At 40.1% G+C, this 14,328-nt stretch overlaps 1 protein-coding gene across 11 annotated transcripts in view; it reads left to right on the forward strand.

Annotated features, from left to right (window-relative positions):
• The window catches only part of EVI5 (ecotropic viral integration site 5), a 232,499-nt gene that overhangs the window by 75,602 nt on the left and 142,569 nt on the right, over positions 1-14,328 (forward strand). For 9 of the 11 annotated variants that reach the window (XM_085024007.1, XM_021090208.2, XM_085024006.1 and 6 more), the window contains one exon: positions 5,603-5,832. In XM_085024007.1, the coding sequence (XP_084880133.1) occupies positions 5,603-5,832 (230 nt within the window). Of the gene's footprint in view, positions 1-603; positions 946-5,602; positions 5,833-14,328 lie in introns of those variants that run through there. The other 2 variants (XM_085024008.1, XM_085024009.1) reach the window with 1 other exon arrangement.

Below are 14,328 nucleotides of genomic sequence, written 5' to 3' on the forward strand. Positions count from 1 at the left end.
ACAAGGTTGTCCAGCTGTCCCCGCAGCCCCATCCCAGGACGTTTTCGTCACTTTCGGAGGAGAACCTGTGCCCGCTGGCGGTCACTCTCCAGCACCCTTCGTCCAGTCACTCCAAGCCACTAAATTCCTCTCTGTCTTCAGATTCGCCTGTTCTGGACATTTACGTAGATGGAATCACATGCTTATGTGGCCTTTTGTGTCTAAGTACTAAGCCTTTTTTTTTTTTGTCTTTTTTTGCCTTTTTCTACGGCCGCTCCCACGGCATATGGAGGTTCCCAGGCTAGGGGTTGAATCGGAGCTGTAGCCGCCAGCCTACACCAGAGCCACAGCAACGCGGGATCCGAGCCACATGTGCAACCTACACCACAGCTCACAGCAACGCCGGATCCTTAACCCACTGAGCAAGGCCAGGGATCGAACCTGCAACCTCATGGTTCCTAGTTGGATTCATTAACCACTGCACCACGACGGGAACTCCAGTACTAAGCCTTTTTAATGACGGCTTTAGTCTTTTCAAAGTTTGTTCATGTTGGATGTGCAACACCTCTATGAGGTAAACAGGGACTTTGTGACATAATCGCATCGTCAGATTTATTGTGTCTTAGTGACCTCACTTTACCATAGGATGAAGGAAAGAGGTTTATAGGTGGCAGGGTAGAGATTTGGGAAAGTAGAGTTAAAGGAAAAATAGGACATGACGATGTATGAAAAATAACTCAGTCCTGTGGGATTTCTAGAACCATTAGTAGTAAGCTTTATTAAAATGCAACTGCAATTAAGTACTCCAGTTATACTTCAGAATTCAAAACTAGAAGGTGGGTTGTCGAGCCTTCGGTAGACTTAGACCGAATCTCACTTCATCAGGGGCGGACGGATATCAGGATTGTGCTCTTGGTTATTCCAAACTCTTTAAATGGAAGCCTGTTGCTGCAGCGTACAAAAGGGGTATGATACATTTATTTTCTAAAAAGAAGCTAAAGCCAATAATAGATGTCTTTTACCTACGCTGTAGTTAACTCACATAGAGGGCTTTTATATAATGGAAATATAAAGCATTACTTCTTTTTTTTTTTTTTTTTTCTTTTTTGGTCTTTTTAGGGCCTCACGCATGGCACATGGAAGTTCCCAGGCTAGGGGTTGAATTAGAGCTGTAGCTGCCGGCCTGTGCCACAGCCACAGCAATGCCAGATCCTTAAACCACTGAGTGAGGCCAGAGATGGAACCCGAGTCCTCGTGGATACTAGTCAGGTTCACTTACCACTGAGCCATGACGGGAACTCCTAAAGCACTAATTCTTTTTTTTTTTTTTTAATTTTAATTTTTTATTACTCAAATGAAGTTATCACATCTGTAGTTGTATAATGATCATAACAATCTGATTTCACAGGATTTCCATCCCACAGCCCAAGCACATCCCCCCATCCCCCAAACTGTCTCCTCTGGAGACCATAAGTTTTTCAATGTCTATGAGTCAGCATCTGTTCTGCAAAGAAGTTCAGACTGTCCTTTTTTCCACATGTCAGTGAAAGCATTGGATGTTAGTGTCTCATTGTATGGCTGACTTCACTTAACATGATAGTTTCTAGGTCCATCCATGTTGCAAAAAATGCTGATATTTCATTTTTTTAATGGCTGAGTAATATTCCATTGTGTATATGTACCACATCTTCTGGATCCACTCCTCTGTTGATGGGCATTTAGATTGCTTCCACGTCTTGGCTGTTGTAAATAGTGCTGCAGTGAACACTGGAGTACATGTGTCTTTGTGAGTCATGGTTTTCTCTGGATAGATGCCCAGGAGTGGGATTGCTGGGTCAAATGGTAGTTCTATGTTTAGTTTTCTGAGGCATCTCCATCCTGCTTTCCACAGTGGTTGCACCAATTTACAATCCCACCAACAGTGTACTAGGGTTCCTTTTTCTCCACACCCTCTCCAGCATTAATTGTTTGTAGACTTTTTGATGATGGCCATTCTGGCTGGTGTAAGCTGGTACCTCATCGTGGTTTTGATTTGCATCTCTCTAATAATGAGTGATGTTGAACATTCTTTCATGTGTTTTTTGGCCATTTGTATGTCTTCTTTGGAGAATTGTCTGTTTAGATCTTCTACCCATTTTTTGATGGGCTTGTTTGTTTTTTTGGTATGGAGCTGCAGAAGGTGTTTATAAATTTTGGAGATGAATCCCTTGTCAGTCGATTCACTTGCAAAGATTTTCTCCCATTCTGTGGGTTGTCTCTTTGTGTTGTTTAGGGTTTCCTTTGCTGTGCAGAAAGTTTTAAGTTTGATTGGGTCCCATTGGTTTATTTTTGTTTTTGTTGTCAATCCTCTGAGAGGTGGATCTGAGAAGATGTTGCTGTCGTTTATGTCAGAGAGTGTTTGGCCTATGTTTTCCTCTAGGAGTTTGATAGTATCTGGTCTTATATCTAAGTCTTTAATCCATTTGGAGTTTATTTTTATGTATGGTGTTAGGGAGTGTTCTAATTTCATTCTTTTCCATGTGGCTGTCCAGTTTTCCCAGCACCACTTATTGAACAAGGAAAGCATTAATTCCTAAAAAATTTTTTTCATATATTTTAATGGAAGTATACTTGATATACAGTGTTTCAGGTGTACAGCAAAGTGATCCAATTTTATATATATATATTCTTTTCAGATTCTTTTCTCTTATAGGTTATTAAAAGATATTGAATACACTTCCCTGTACTATACAGTAGGTCCTTATTGTAAGCATTAATTCTTGAAAGTTGTGAGCATAGTTGTAATTATTGGTCGGTATTAGTAAAAGGCAGCATTTTTATGTAAACTTTATATATTAGGTTTTCTGTTTTAAAATATAGTATGTTTTCAGGGCATTCTTGTCATGGCTCAGTGGTTAATGAACCCGACTAGTATCCATGAGGACATGGGTTCACTCCCTGGCCTCACTCAGTGGGTTAAGGACCCAGTGTTGCTGTGAGCTCTGGTGTAGGTTGCAGACACAGTTTGGATCCAGCGTTGCTGTGGCTCTGGTGTAGGCTGGCAGCTGCAGCTCCGATTGGACCCCTAGCCTGGGAACCTCCATATGCCATGGGTGCAGCCCTAAATAGGCAAAAAGATGGGGAAAAAAAAATACATATATATATAGAGAGAGAGCACGCTTTCAGGATGCAAGCTAGTGCCATTTTCACATTTGAAATTGTAGTTGTAACTATGTAGAGAAGATCAGTAGGCTGACAGATCATAGCAGTCCGTCTTATTGTCTGCCATGGCTCTTACCATTTCCTGGCGCAAAGGAAGTTCTGGTTAAATTATTTCGTTCCTGTCTGGCCTTTTGCGCTGATGAGTTGTGCTGTGCTGGTCTCTGCATTGGCGAGGACTTTCCTTTTTTTTTTTTTGGTTCCCTGACTTCATCCTGCTTCTCTTGGGAATTCTTCCCTCAACAGTAAGAGCTCCCTGAGCCCTTCTATAGTTCCATTCCAAGGGAAGGAAGTTCTAAAAGGGGAAGTTATTGAAAATGAAAAGAAAAAGATATGTCCTTAGGTTAACAAAACTCTTGCCCCTGTTCACTTGTAGTCAAATCTTTGTCTTAGAAGTTCTAGCCTCGCACTGAATGGTTTAACTTTGACCTTTTTCTGCGTTGCCCTTTCCCTCATTGACTCTTTCTGCTGCTGGGTTGAGGTGGAGGGAGTGGAGACAGAGGAATAGAAACAGGCGTGTGTGTTGACGAGGTGAGGAGGAGAGCGTTCGGCAACCTATGAGGAGAGAGTAGCATTTGCAAAGAGTCTAGGTGGGATTTTTATTTGTGTATATGTGTTGGTGCTCTTTAGTTTGTTTTTTGTTTGTTTTGTTGCTTTTTAGGGCTGCACCTGCGGCATGTGGAAGTTCCCAGGCTAGGGGTCCAATCAGAGCTACAGCCGCCGGCCTGCACTACAGCCAACAGCTGTGCAGGATCCAAGTGACGTCTGCGACCTACACCACAGCTCATAGCAACACCAGGTCCTTAATCCACTGCGCAATTGAATCTGTGTCCTCATGCATACTCGTCAGGTTCATTTCCACTGAGCCACGACAGAAACTACTGTTGGTGGTTTAATTTGTGTGTGTATAAATTGCTGTGTATAACCAAGGTTAGCTGAGAATATGCTGATCTCGAAAATAATTTGTAGTGCTTTAATCATTTATTGCATAAAATTTAAGATCTTCTCAGTACATGCAAGCACGTCATAGTTTTTGTTTAAGAACTTCATGATCAAGAAACTCTTTTGTGGAGTTCCCATCATGGCACAGCAGAAACGAATCCAACTGGGAGCCATGAGGTTGAGGGTTCGATCCCCGGTCTTGCTCAGTGGGGTAAGGATCCGGCGTTGGCATAAGCTGTGGTGTAGGTCACAGATGTGGCTTGGATCTGGCGTTGCTGTGGATGTGGTGGAGGCCGGCAGCTGTAGCTCCAATCGGACCCTAGCCTGGGAACCTCCATATGCAGAGGGTGCGGCCCTAAAAATGACAAAACAAACAAACAAACAAAAGAAACTCTTTTGAGATAGTTTTAAAAAATTACAATTCTTTGAACAACCTGCTATATACCTTGTTTTTGTAAACTCATATCAAGAATGCTTCGTTTTACATAGATATTCAAATAGGGTTATTGTTCCCCTTATTTTTCATTCCTGAAATGATAATGCCTGTTTGAATATTACTTGTGTATGTCTTGCCTTTCAACTGAATTTGCTGTAGGCATATTTGCTTAAGGGGTTGGCAAGATTTATGAGGAATTTATAGGCATTTGTATAGTTCATTGAATCTTAGAGATGGGAGGGATTTTAAAGGCCTTTCTAGCCCTCGCAATAGAAACTCATTTTCAACCAACTCGACTTTGGGCTCTTGTAATTGCTTCCTAATTGTAGCTATTTGTAGAGAAGGTCTGTTCTTTCTGGGAATTCCATTCTATTTCTGACTCATTCTGTTTGAAAATTGTGCTCTGAAATGCTCTCAGTCCTTTATCGTAATTTTGTTCTTCTAGAACTGGATCCTCTTCTATGAAAATATTCCTTGGTGGTTTGAAGACATATCATGAGTCTCATTTCATCTTATTTGTGCTAAGCCCAGTTTTTATTGAATTGTTGGTCGTGTTATGGAATTTCCCTATTCTCATCACCTAAAGGACATGTTTCAGTTCCTTGACTTTCATATGTTTTTGACTACAACCCAAATAAAGGATATATTTCATATCCCAACTGAACACATCTGCACATACATGTAGGACATAGTTTTAATACATACATGTAACTGAGATGAAAATTTTGTGGGACAGCGTATCTTTATTGACACTTTCTGCTCCTTTTCATTAAAAATAAAAAAATTAGCATTACCTATGAAATGGATTGTGTTACTCCCTAATGGATTTAACCTATAGTTTAGAAAACACTATTCTATTTGTTTATGTTGCAGAACCGAGTTTCTAAAAGCTGTGTGTTAGGACAATCATTGCTAAAACAGGCTTTACCTTTATTAAGTCAGAGGATTTTGGTGATGGTTCTTAAGTAAACCTTACGTGAATTATTGAGTTCTAGGAAATGCATACAATAAAACTGAAATATATGCAACTTCTGTTTTTATTCTCAGGTGGCGACAGACAAGGTTGCAGAAAAGTTGAGCTCTACTCTCTCATGGGTGAAGAACACAGTATCACATACAGTCAGTCAGATGGCCAGCCAGGTGGCCAGTCCATCTGCTTCGTTACACACCACATCCTCATCTACCACGCTGTCGACGCCAGCCCTGTCACCGTCTTCCCCGTCTCAGCTGAGTCCAGACGACTTAGAACTCCTGGCTAAACTGGAGGAACAAAATAGGTGAGTGACGTTGCTCAGCTTCTCTCTCTCTCATTATCATTCGGACTCAACTTTTCTTATATATATATACATATATATGCCATAATCAAAATTTTAAATATTTGCTCAGAGTAAGAAGGTTGAGGAGTTCTCTTGTGGGGCAGTAGGTTTAGGATCTGGCATTGTCACTGTAGCAGTTTTGGTCGCTGCTGTGGCACAGGTTTCATCGTTGGCCCAGGAACTTGTACATGCCATGGGCACAGCCAAAAAAATGTTTATTTTCAGAATTCTCTTGTGGTGCAGCAGGATAAGGATCCAGCATTGTCACTGCAACAGCTTGGGTCTGATACTTGGCTCTAGAACTTCCAGATACCGCAGATGTGGCCAAAAGAAAAAAAGTTTATTTTCTAGTTTTTGGCTCCTTGTTTATCAAAATTACTTAACAAAAGTATTCGAGTCTTTTTTTGGAAGAGTTGGTCTTAAAACTAAAGTTGGACTAAAATTTTCTTCGGCTCAGATAGCTATAGATATTTATTTTCTTAATATGGCAAATTCTCTAAATTCCTCCTGAATTTTAGAAAAAAAATTAAGAGAAATAAAACTGCCATTTTTATTTTTCAACTCTCTAAACAGTCCCTTTTGATTAGGCTGTAGAATAATTCAATTTAGGATGAATTAGTGGTATAGCCATGAAATCATACGGTATATACTCCTTTTTAATGAGTTATTTCACTAGTATAATTGTTTTGAGTGTCATCTGTGTTGTAACGTAGTTCATTCCTTTTTATTACTTTGTAGTGTTCCCTTGTATGCATATGTCACAGTTTACCTACGCACCTGTTCTTGTGAAATACTGTAAACATTTGTGTACAAACCTTTGCTTTAACTTCTCCTGGGCAAATACTTAGGAATGGAGTGGCTGGTTGATATAGTAGGTAAAATTTAATTGTCGAACTGTTTTCCAAAGGGCCTATAGGTTTTCACTTTGGTCATCAGTATATGAACATTTCAGTTCTTCTATATCCTTACCAATACTTGGTACAGTCCATCTTTTTAATTTTAGCCATTCTGATAGGTATTCATATCCTGTGGTTTTAATGTGCATTTCCCTATGGTTTTGAGCATTTTTTATGTGCTGATTTGCCGTGATGTATCATCTTTGATTATATGTCTGCTTGAAATTTTTGCCCATTTAGAAAATTAGGTTGTTTGCTTTCTTACTGCGTTTTAGGAGTTCTTTCTTTGTATATTTTGGGTGTAAGTCCTTTATCTAGATACATGCTTTTCAAATATTTTTTTGCAATGTGTGGCCTCTCATTCTTTTAGCAGTATCTTTTGAAGAACAAAAGTTGTAAATTTTAAGTCCAATTTGAAATTGTCCTTTTATGGACTGTGCATTTGATGATTCAGTGTCATGTAGATTGACTCCGGTGTTAGAGGAGTTTTATATCTTTAAAATGTTTTACATTTACTGTAATCAATTTTGAGTTAATTTTTTTATATTAAAGTTTAGATCAAAGTGCAGTTTTTGAATATGCATGTTGAATTGTCTTTGTTGAAAAGACTATCCTTTCTCCACTTAATTACTTTTGTCGAAAAATCAGGTGTCTGTATATGTATGTGCCTGTTTCTGGACTCTCTTTCTGTTCCATTGATCTGTCTACCTTAATGCCAATATGACGCTGCCTTGATTATTGTACCTTTAGAATAAGTCTTGAAATCAGATTGTGTTAATCTTCCATCTTCTTTTGCTTATTTTTGGTCCTTAGCATTCCCATGTGAATTTTACATCAAGTAATTTGTACAAAAACACTTGCTGAGATTTTGATCAGAACGGTGTTGAATCCCTCTTAGTATTGCCTTCTACCCATGCACACAAAGCATTTCTCATTTACTTATTACTTGTGCATGTTACAATTTAATTTTTGATTGTTCATTGCTACCATATAGAAATATAGTCATTTTTCTTTCGTTGTTCATATATCTTGCTCCTTTGCTAATTCACTTGTTCTGGTAGGTTTCATGGGTTTTTTTGTTTGTTTTTTGTTTTTTTTTTTAGATGCCATTAGATTTTCTACATAAACGGGCATGTGGTCTCTGAATAAAAGCACTTTTATGTCTGTCTTTACAGTATGGATGCAGTTTATCTCTTTTTCTTGCCTTTATTGTAGTACAAATTTGTGTTAAAGTGATGGTTAGCCTTGTTGTCCTCATCTTAGGGGGGAAGCATTAAATTGTAGAAGCTGATTGTGGGTTTTTTTAGATGATTTTGTGATGATTTTTTATCAGATTGAGGACATTCCTTTTTATTTCTCATTTACTGAGAATTTATAAGAAGTAGGTGTTGGATTTTGTCAAATGCTTTTTCTAAATATAGTCAAATGATCATGTAGTTTCCTCTTTTAGTTTAATATGACAAATCACATTGATTTTTGAATGTTAAAACCAACTTTGCATTCCTGAGATAAACCCCACTTAGTCATTACATATTGTCTTTATAAAATATTGTTAGATTTGATGGGCTGATTTTTTTTTTTTTTTTTTTGAATTTTGCATCTGTGTTCCGGAGGGAAATTGATCTGTGGTTGTCTTCTGATACCTTGGACCTTATCTGTAATGTCTTGTGTCCTTGTAATGTCTTTGTGATTTTTCCTTTCTAGCATGCGTGTAGTGCAGTACATTTCTCCTCAAGCCCTGCACTCTTTAAATTTACCACATCTTGAGTATGGTGTGTTTTGATAAATGTTTTATGTGCACTTGAGAAGATTTTTGTATTCAGCTGTTGTTTGGTGGAGTATGCTATAAATGTTAATCAATTCAACTGATTGATAGTGTTGTTCAAGTCTACTGTATCTTGCTCGTTTTCTCTTGTCTTATATCAGATAAGGAGAGAGGAATATTGAAATTTCCAATTGTTATTATGGATTTATTTCTCTTTAAATTTTATCAGTCTTTGTTTCATATAATTTGAAGTTATATTATTATTTATGTAAATATGTAGAATTGTTATGTCCTGTTGTAAAATGCTCTCATTATCCCTGGTCAATTTGGCAGTATATAAGTGCTTTTAAAAATACAGTCTGACAGGGAGTTCCTGTCATGGCTTGGTGGTTAGTGAACCCAGCTGACATCCATGAGGACGCGGGTTTGATCCCTGGCTTTGCTCAGTGGCTTATGGATCCGGCGTTGCCATGAGCTGTGGTGTAGGTCGCAGAGAGGCTCAGATCCCTCGTTGCTGTGGCTGTGGCGTGGATTGGCAGCTACAGCTCCGATTGGACCCCTAGCCTGGGAACCTCCATATGCCGTGGGTGCAGCCCTAACAAGACAAAAAGACACACACAAAAAATACAGTCTGATAATCTTCATTGTATAATTGAGGTAATTACATCACTTAAAAACAGTCCGAGTGGCAAAATTTTATTTCTTGCTCACATTCACATCATCTCAGACTTCGGGCTGAGTACCTGCTTGCCTCACACTTCCTCACCTCTGGACCAAAGACCAGACTCATGGCAAACGGAAAATAGATGCGGTGGAAACATATCTTCAGACATCTGCTAGGGAGTGGCCCGTGTAACTTCAGCTTACATCGGCCAAAGCAAATCACACCCTCACTCCTTGTGGGGTGAAGTGAGGATTAGAGCGGTCTTGCAGGGCTGGATCTGAGAACGTATATGCTTATTATTTCAGGACCTTTTCTCGGTAGTTTTACTGTTATCGTGCTTTTAATTATTCACATACTATAAAATCCACCCTTTCAAAGTGTACCATTTGGTGGGTTTTTAGTGCCTTCACAGATTTGTGCAATGATTGCCACTATCCAGTTTCAGAACATTTTTCTGACGCCCCCAAAAACTTGACCTTTGTTAGTCTTCCCTTTCTTCCCTCCTCTGGCTGCTGGTCACCACTAATCTATTTTCCGTCTCTGTGGATTTGCCTCTTCTGGACATTTCATCAGTACTATTTTGTGATTGGCTTCTTTTAGTTAACATCGTGTGTTTCAGGTTTTGAACAAATAGATCATTTACATTTAATGTAATCACTGATGGTTATGTTTATTTTGTCATTTTGTTTTGCTATTCTTTATTTTTTAATTTTCTGCCCTTTTTTTTTTTTTTTTGCTTTTTAGGGCACACTCACAGCATATGGAGATTGCCAGGCCAGGGGTCTAATCAGAGCTACAGCTGCCAGCCTACACCATAGCCACAGCAACGCCAGATCCGAGCCATGTCTGCAACCGATACCACAGCTTATGGCAACACTGGATCCTTAACCCCCTGAGCGAGGCCAGGGATCGAACCTGCAACCTCATGGTTCCTGGTCAGATTCGTTTCTGCTGTGCCATAACAGGAACTCCTGATTTTCTGCCTTTTGACTGATATTTATAATTCTGTTTTGTCTTTCGTTGATTTATTCACTATAACTTTGTTATTTTGGTGGTTGCTTTAGGGTTCATAGTATACATCTTTAACTCACTATAACTTTGTTATTTTGGTGGTTGCTTTAGGGTTCATAGTATACATCTTTAACTTGGCACATTGCGCCTTCAAGGGATCTCATACCACTTCACATGTAGCGTAAGAACTTAGAATAATACATTGTAATTTCTCCTCTTCAGTCCTTTGTGCTAGTTTTATCATTCATTTTATTTTATTTTATTTTATTTTGGCTGTGTTAGTGGCATGTCAAAGTTCCTAGGCCAGGGGTTAAACCTGTGCCACAGAAGTGACCCAAGCTGCTGCAGTGGCAGTGCTGGATCCTTAACTCACTGTGCCACATGAGAACTCCCCACGCATTTTACTTTGGTATATGTTATAAACTCTGTACTTCCGTATTATTTTTGCTTCAACAATTATCTTTTTTTTTTTTTTTTCTTTTTTTTTCTTTTTGGATTGCGCTTGTGGCGTATGGAAGGCCCCAGGCCAGGGACCAAATCTAAGCCACATCTGTGACCTGTGCCACAGCTGCAGCAACGTTGGCTCCTTAACCCACTGTACTGGGCCAGGGATCAAAGCAGCAATGCCTGAGACCATCCAGATCATTAACCCACTGTGCGATAGTGGGAACTCCCAACAATCAATTATTTTTTAATTGATGTTGAAATAATGAGAAAAAAGTCCTTATATTTCTGGTGCTTTCTTTAGCTCCAGATTTCTAAGTGATATAATTTTCCTTCTGCCTGGAGAACTTTAATATTTCATGTGGTGTGGGCCGCTCCTCTGTGTCTGAGTCTTCATTTGCCTGCTCGGAGCTGTAGTAGCACCTGGTCCTGAACCCACTGTGCTCGGCCAGGGGTGGAACTGGCACCTCTGTGGAGACAGGCTGGATGGTTAACCTACTGAGCCACGGTGGAACCCTCACCTTTGTCTTTTAAAGACATTTTCCCTGAGTCTGGGAGTCTAGATTGACAGTTTTTTCCCTTCCTTTCGGGACTTTAATAATGTTTTGCTGACTTCTTTCTTACATTGTTCACACCAGGGGGTCTGACACAGTCCTTGTCTCTGTTCCCTCCCCCTCTGTATCTTTTCAGATTTTTTCTCTATTCCTGGTTTTAAGCCATTTGATTCTGAGGTACCTTCTCGTAGTTTTCTTCATGTTTCTTACCTTCACATTTTGTTGACATTCTTGTAGACTTAGAGTTGTCTTCAAATTTGGAAACTTGTCAACCGTTTTCTTCTTCAGATTTTTTTGGTTCTTTCCTCCTCCTCACTGACTCTAATTACAGAAATATTCGTCCTCTTGAAGTCGTTCCGCAGCTCACTGATTGTGAGTTCAGTTTTGGGGAGAATTTTTATTGCTGTGTGTTCACGATCTCTGTGTTGTCGTCTGCCGTGTGATTGCCATTCAGCCCATGCGGTGTACTTGCGTCTCTCACATGGTTCATCTCTAGAAGCTGGAACCTGGTGCTCTTTCTATGTCTCTACTTAAGTTTTGAACATACAGAAATAACAGTCTTATTTTTTTTTTTTTTTTTTTGGTCTTTTTGCCTTTTTCGGAGTCACTCCCTCGGCATATGGAGGTTCCCAGGCGAGGGGTGGAATCGGGGCTGTAGCCACTGGCCTACGCCAGAGCCACAGCGACGCAGGATCCGAGCCGCATCTGCAACCTACACCACAGCTCAGGGAAACGCCGGATCCTTAACCCACTGAGCAAGGCGAGGGGTCGAACCCGCAACCTCATGGTTCCTAGTCGGATTCGTTAACCACTGCGCCACGACGGAAACTCCAGAAATAACAGTCTTAGTTACTTAATGGCCTTGTGTGGTAATTCTGTCGACACCAGTTTGCTTTTGATTGATTGCTTTGTCTTCTCGTTGGTTATATTTTCGGTTCCTTTGCAAGCCTGCTAATATTTGACTGGGTGTCTCGTGTTGTGAATGTCACCTTGCTTGGCTCTGCTGTCTTTCCGTAAGTCTTCTTGAGCTTTGCTTAGGAGTGCAGTAAGTTGCTTGGGAAGGGTGTGTGCTGGAGGAGCCCCTTTGTGCCCGCTCCAGTGTGCATTCTCGGTTCTGACCAGTGGGGACAGATGCTATTCCCGGCCCTCTGTGCTGGTGGCCACCAGGAAATCTGACCTTTCCTGGTGGTGTTTTCTCTTGCCTTGGCTTGTTTTCTTAGACAGGTGCTGATCAGCTCCCGGTGGAATACTGCATGGGTATCCTTTGTCAGTCTCTGGAGATTTTATTTGTGTACCTGCTACCTTTCTGGTACTCGGTCCCTTGGACTCTAGCCGCCTTGGGCACCTCAGGCCCTCACCATAGTTACCGATGGAGGAAGTGTGCTGGGTTCTGTGGAATGTTCCCCACCCATGCTGGGGCCTGGAAACGCTCTCGAGGCGGGTAAGACGGTAGTCACAGGACTTATCTCACTTACCTTCTGCGTTTCAGGGATTGCTCTCCATTGCTGCCTGTTGTCCACAGTCCTAAAGAAACATTATCTTCATATAGTTCATATATGTGTCTATTCTTTTTTGGTTATTTCCGGCGGAGGGGGAGGTAAATCTAGTTTCTGTTGCTCCATCGTGGCTGTAATGAAGTAATTTTTTATAGGATTTTACTTTTTCTTTTGCGGAGAGGAAGAAGCTTGAGTAAGATTAGAAAAATAGACTTGTTATTGACAGTTAGATTTAGGAGTTAATACCATATATTGGGACACCATAACATTCAGAATATTCTGAATGTTACCGCTGCTCTGCTTAAGTTTTAAAATAAAAAAAAATTATTGTTGAGATAGTTGTTGAAAATTTTGTTCTAAAAGGACTTGTCATCAGGTTTGGTCCCTTCCTGTTGACAGGGAGACAAAAAATAGAGGCATGAAAAGAAATTCCCTGGAAATAGAATTTATGAGCCAGAGATTTTGAACCTGACCCAAATGAACCTCTGGAAGGGGACTTACTGTTAGCCCACACAAACCTGGCAATAGGAAATGCCCCCTTCTGCTCCTCATTTCTTGGCGAGTACTTTTAAAGGTTTTTTTTTGTTTGTTTGTTTGTTTGTTTTTTTCCAGGGGGTGGTGGTGATTCTCAGCATTTGAGGAGTAAGATAGAAAGCTTAGTGTGGCGTATAATGATAACTTTATGTGGGCTTTGTGTGTATTGGTTTCAACTTTTTGCCGCTTTTCTTATTTACTACATGTGAAAGATTTAGAGCACAGTCTTGTAGCTGAAGTTTCGGGAGGAGACAGCTTTCTAGTGTAATGTGTAGATTGGCCAAGTTTCTTGGGTCAGATGAATTTGGAAGAGGGTCATGGAAGAGCGAAGTGGAGTGTCGGGTCGTGTGAAGGCAGTTCTGAGCAAATGGAGCTCCCAGGAGAGGAAATGATGGGCCCAGTAGAACGGAGCAGAGGGAGGCATGGCGTAGAACCTGAAGCCAGGGCAGGGCCAGCAAAGGAAAGCCCTTACCAACAGTGTTGGAGGAGGTAAAGTATTTGTCAGTTTTGAATTGTTTCTTATACGGAAAAGAATTTGCACAAGAGATAACTTTTGGGAGTTCCTGTTGCGGCTCACTGGGTTAAGAACCTGACATAGTCTCCATGAGGATGTGGGTTTGATCCCTGGCCTCACTAAACTGACTTTTGACCTGGGAGCTTCCACGTGCAGCAGGTGTGGCTGTAAAAAGAAAAAAGAAAGAAAAAAAAAAAAAAACCTTTTGGTGCTGACTTTGTAAGTAACCAAAATTTAATTTATTTTTATGGTTATGATAAATCATAACTGAAATATTCAAGGCACTGTATTAATTGTTATGAGTGTGTATGTGTGTAGATGGACTTTTTTCCAAGTCATTCACAGTTTATTCCAGAACATTAGATGTGCTTGGAGTTTATTTTAACAAATAATAATTACTAGAGGTGTTTTTAAATGTCTAGAGCAGAGATTTTGACCAGTAAGACTTTGAAGAACTAAAAGCAGCAGAAGGTTTTCACCCTTTGTTCTTGTGTGAAATTACTCAAAACTTTGTCCTTTTTTGAGTTCACACTTTGGGTCTCCCGCCCTCTCTCTCCCTCTTTTTTTTTTTTTTTTTTT

The sequence above is a fragment of the Sus scrofa genome, chromosome 4 (genome assembly GCF_054392235.1).
Source record: "Sus scrofa isolate SSC_HxYL_T2T_F1_AM1 chromosome 4, Sscrofa_HxYL_maternal_Yorkshire_Landrace_v2.0, whole genome shotgun sequence".
Classification (NCBI taxonomy): domain Eukaryota; kingdom Metazoa; phylum Chordata; class Mammalia; order Artiodactyla; family Suidae; genus Sus; species Sus scrofa.